General features: G+C 37.7%; 1 protein-coding gene across 5 annotated transcripts in view; it reads left to right on the forward strand.

Annotated features, from left to right (window-relative positions):
• Positions 1 to 4,205, forward strand: part of dipk2ab (divergent protein kinase domain 2Ab) — a 214,659-nt gene extending 210,454 nt beyond the window's left edge. For all 5 annotated transcript variants that reach the window (XM_048604751.1, XM_048604756.1, XM_048604754.1 and 2 more), the window contains one exon: positions 2,032 to 4,205. In XM_048604751.1, the coding sequence (XP_048460708.1) occupies positions 2,032 to 2,363 (332 nt within the window). In that variant the 3' untranslated portion in view covers positions 2,364 to 4,205. The remainder of the gene's footprint in view (positions 1 to 2,031) is intronic.
• The last annotated feature ends 358 nt before the right edge of the window (positions 4,206 to 4,563 follow it).

Raw genomic sequence — 4,563 nt, forward strand, 5'->3', positions numbered from 1 at the left:
CAGATGCTGCCAGACCTGCTGAGCTTTTCCAGCTACTTCTGTTTTTGTTCCTGATTTACAGCATCTGCCATTCTTTTGGTCTTTACAAGGATGTTGCCCGGGTTGGAGGGTTTGAGCTGTGGGTAGAGGCTGAATACACTGGGGCTAGTTTCCCTGGAGCGTCGGAGGCTGAGGAGTGACCACCATCTTAGGGGGCATGGATAGGGTGAATAGACAAGTCTTTTCCCTGAGGTGAGGAAGCCCAAAAGTAGAGGGCATATTATTAAGATGAGAGGGGAAAGATTTAAAAGGGACCTAAGGGACAACCTTTTCACTCAGAGGGTGGTGCGGTGTATGGAGTGAGCTGCCGGAGGGAGTGGTGGGGACTGGTACAATTACAACATTTAAGGACACCTGGATGGTACATGAATAGGAAGGGTTTAGAGGGATATGGGCCAAATGCTGGCAAATGGGACTAGATTTATTTAGGATATCTGGTTGCATGGACTGAAGGGTCTGTTTCCATGCTGTACATCTCTATGACACTATCCATGTACAGGGACACCCAGATTCCTCTATTCTGCACCCCCTCAATTTTAAATAATAAGCTGCATTTTTGTTGTTCCTACCAAAGTGGACAATTTCATGTTTTTCCACATTATAGTCGCATCTGCCAATTTTTGCTCACTAACTTAGTCAACATACCCTAGCAAGCTCTTTGTATCCTTATCACAGCGTGCTTTCCCTGCCTATCAGCAAACTTGGCTACAAAACTGTGTCCCTTCGTCCAAGTTGTTACATTTCAGTCACCACTACTACGTTCCAGTGATATTGAGACTGGAACTAATGTTGTTTGAAATGACATTTCCAAAATATGGGAGAAAACCAAAGAACTGCAAATGCTAGAAATAAGAAATAAAAATAGAAATAGAAATTGCTGGGAAAACGCAGCAGTTCTGAAGAAGGGTTTCTGGACCCAAAACATTAATTCTGTTTTCTCTTCACAAATACTGCAAGACCTGCTGAATTTTCCCAGCAATTTCTGCATTGTTTCTAAAGTATGATCCTAGCACCTGTATGTTCACCAATGTAAATTTCTGTTTTTCCTTTTCCTTAGAGGATAAGGACATCTGAGATTGAACTAATGACCTGTTTATTCTGGTTCCCATAACTGAAACTCCTGGTGCATCATAACTTGTAATTTATGATCTCACTTAACCTGACAACCTTGATACTTAAGTGTATTCCAATGGAACTATGATTGTTAATGCACCATTACACAGTCTGGTGAATGTCCACAGTAATTTATGTGGGGTTGGAGCTTTTTTTTTTGGCATAAACTAGCTAAAAGGCCACTGAGTGTCCTTAATTGATTTTTCACTCACTCCAAGTTCATGATCCAACAGAGTAAGCAATTATTATGTGATGTTTGATGCTAGAATTTACGATCCACGCAGTTCTGAAATGTGGCTTTGAGTCAAGAAGCAAGTGGAATGGAGTGAAGGTTTCAGGTAGAAGCTAGTAGCGGGAGTCGAACCTGTTCCACTATTCACTATGATCATGGCTGATCCTCAACGTCAATGTCACATTCCTGTTTCTCCCTGTACCCCATGATGCCTTCAACGGTGGGAAAGCTCTCAGCAACCAGGTTGCCAATATGTACTATTTTAATTGCATCCCATTTTAAAATGAATGCATTTGAGATAGACTAATTAAAATGTACTTCTTAGCGAATCAATTAGATAATCTGAAATGACACAAAGGCTAAAATTTTACTATACCAAACTAAATATTCATGAAATCCTATCGCCAGCTTCTTACTAAATGCTAGCGAATCTCCTCCACTATTGCGGATGATAGAGCTATCACTTTAAATGTTATGCATACTTTGTTTTCTTCCTTTTTGTACAAAATAAATTGTGTTCTAATTTTCGGTTGTTACCGTTAGCTCAATGGCTTTAACTAAAGTCATAATGGAAATACTAAAATTAGAATAAACACTAAATTTTCAACCTTTTTGTAATCCAATTTATTCAATTTTGTTCCTTGCAGATAAGCCTCAAAACTGGGATGTATGGTACGAAAGCACATTTGACGATTGTGGAAAAGAAGCCTGCCTGTCATTTTCCAAGGAGGTTTTGTGTTCGCGTGTGACAGTTGACCATAACTACTATGCCATTTGTCAGAACCTGCTCTCTAAATATGCCACGTGGCGTGGCACTACTGGCGGGCTCCTGCACAGCCCTCCTGTAGAAATTGTTAGAGCTGGCAGACTGGAGGCCTTGCTCGAAGAATGTGCACACCCAAAGAAACAATACGGTCGATTCCAGGCAGCAAGAGAATTGCGAGACTACCTTGCAAAGCTGAGCAATAATGTAAGGTAGCTCAACATGAGTATGTTGTTTTTCACACTGCTGTAGATTTGAGATTTGAATTGAACATGAGAGTTGTTCCTATGTAGAATGTAAAAGTGTATTGAAGGATACCTTGCAGAAATGGCACTACGTCGTGTTATAATTCATGCTTGGAACAACAATGGACATCTGCAAACCAGTGTGTAGGACTGATTATCTGATTAGAGCATTGAGCTATTATTGACTTGTTCTCTGCTTGCCTGCAGAGTAGTTCAGATGAAGACTAGCAGGTCACTGGCGATAATAGACCCTGACAGGTTTAATGATTGCACATGTGTCAAAGGGCAATTGACATAACACAGCATTACTGTCACAATTTGTGAGGCTGATGCCTTTACTGAGGAAGCCTTGCTTCATTTGAAAGCCTGTTTAAAGGCTTTAACCTACTGATGTTGTCTTGATCCTGTCTATATTTTGAATAAGGAAAGCATTAAAAATGTTTGTATTAAAAAAAACTTACTGCCATCAAAATGTATGTGCAAAGTTTTGATACGAGTTTGCCCATACTCCTTTTCAAATATGTGGACATATTTCTAATTTATGTGTAAACTAAAGCACTGAGAAAATATGGCGTTGGGGTATACTGTCCAAAACCTTAAAGCATTCCCTCATCACCATTTAAGCAATAATTTCATGTCTGCAAAAGATTCGAAGAGGAAATTCCCATTATTTGTAATTATTGCACAAGAAGCCTGTGAGCATGAAATAGTGACTTGAGGTTAATTTCTTTTGAAGCAGCAGCATCAAAAAAAATGTTTTAAACATCTTTGAGTTAGTTCAAAAAAAAATTCAATGTGGCTAGTCTGTAAATAAAATTAGGGGAGCTTTCTTTCCACAAGGAGTAAGGGAGACAGACGCTAGTATTTGAGCACATGCCAAAGAATAAGAATTGTCCCAAAACTACCCTTCCCTTGTAGAAGATACTTATTTATTGCATAAAAGCAGTGAAAATACGGTGCCAAGGATTTCAGTGGCTATTTATATATTAAAAATGCGTTACCTAAAACAGGAATAAGGTTTTTGGTTACAAGTTTGCATTTGCCATGTGCTTGACTGGTATTGTTTTTTATTGATTTACTGGGCTCACACAGATGGCACTTGCTTTCTGCTGCAGCTTACATATTGGTACAGTATCGTAATTTAAAATTTGGTTAGGGTGATGATTTTTTTATTTGTTCAACTAACCTGTATTAATTTTTTTCCAATTTAATCAGTTGTGTGTGTTTGGCACGTTAAACAAAAAGCCTCATAGTTTGTGTGGAAATGGAGTGGAAAATCTGTTCTTGCTACTGATTAGCTGAGGTGCAGCTGTAACACCATTACCAGCTACTTCCATGCCTGTGGTTCAATCTGGATAAATGTTAAACTATTCCCCATAAAGTAATTTTGTGACTTTAATCTCCATTTTAAAACACGCTGATGCTTTTCATTCTAAAACTAGCTTGAGTTGGCTTCATTGCAGGGAACTGAATGCTGCAGTATCACCATGAAGTATAGTAGAAAGCAATAGTGTTTGTTTCTCTCTTATTTCCTAAACATCGTCAAACACTCAAGTAATCAGATAATGATCTGTTTAACGGTACAAATGTAGATTTTATTGTGTACTTAACAACTTATTAGTAATGACACAGTTGACTCCAGATTTGGATTTTGTAGGTTTGTAAATGCTGGAAAATGCTGTCTTCACTTTATTTTGTATGTTCTCATTTAGTTTCTATGTTTTATCATAATTGTTTGATTCACTGTGCCTTTCATTCAAAAGTTGTCTTTATAACTTAAAGTGGATTCATATAATAAAACTTTACTTATTAATTTTTTTTGTATTTACTTCTCTTGGAAAACCAAGCACAAATTCATAATTTTAGCAGCATTATCTTCTATTTTACATGAAGAATTGTATTTGTAATCGTTATTCCCTTGAGGCAGTGCTTTCTTTACACTGCATGACTAGTACAAATGTACTGCTCTTATGCAAGGCTTCTCCACAGTTAAGATTTATGGGTTTAGGAAGTGCAGGTGCTAATGTTCAGTTTCTAAACATATAATTTAATACTAACAGTTTTAAAACTTCCACAGACCACAGAATCTCAACCACTGTTTAAACCCATTTTAACATTGACACCACATGCAAATTTAGGGTAAACTTGGAATTTTTTTCATTCATTAATGG

The sequence above is a fragment of the Rhincodon typus genome, chromosome 13 (assembly GCF_021869965.1).
Source record: "Rhincodon typus isolate 14 chromosome 13, sRhiTyp1.1, whole genome shotgun sequence".
NCBI lineage: Eukaryota > Metazoa > Chordata > Chondrichthyes > Orectolobiformes > Rhincodontidae > Rhincodon > Rhincodon typus.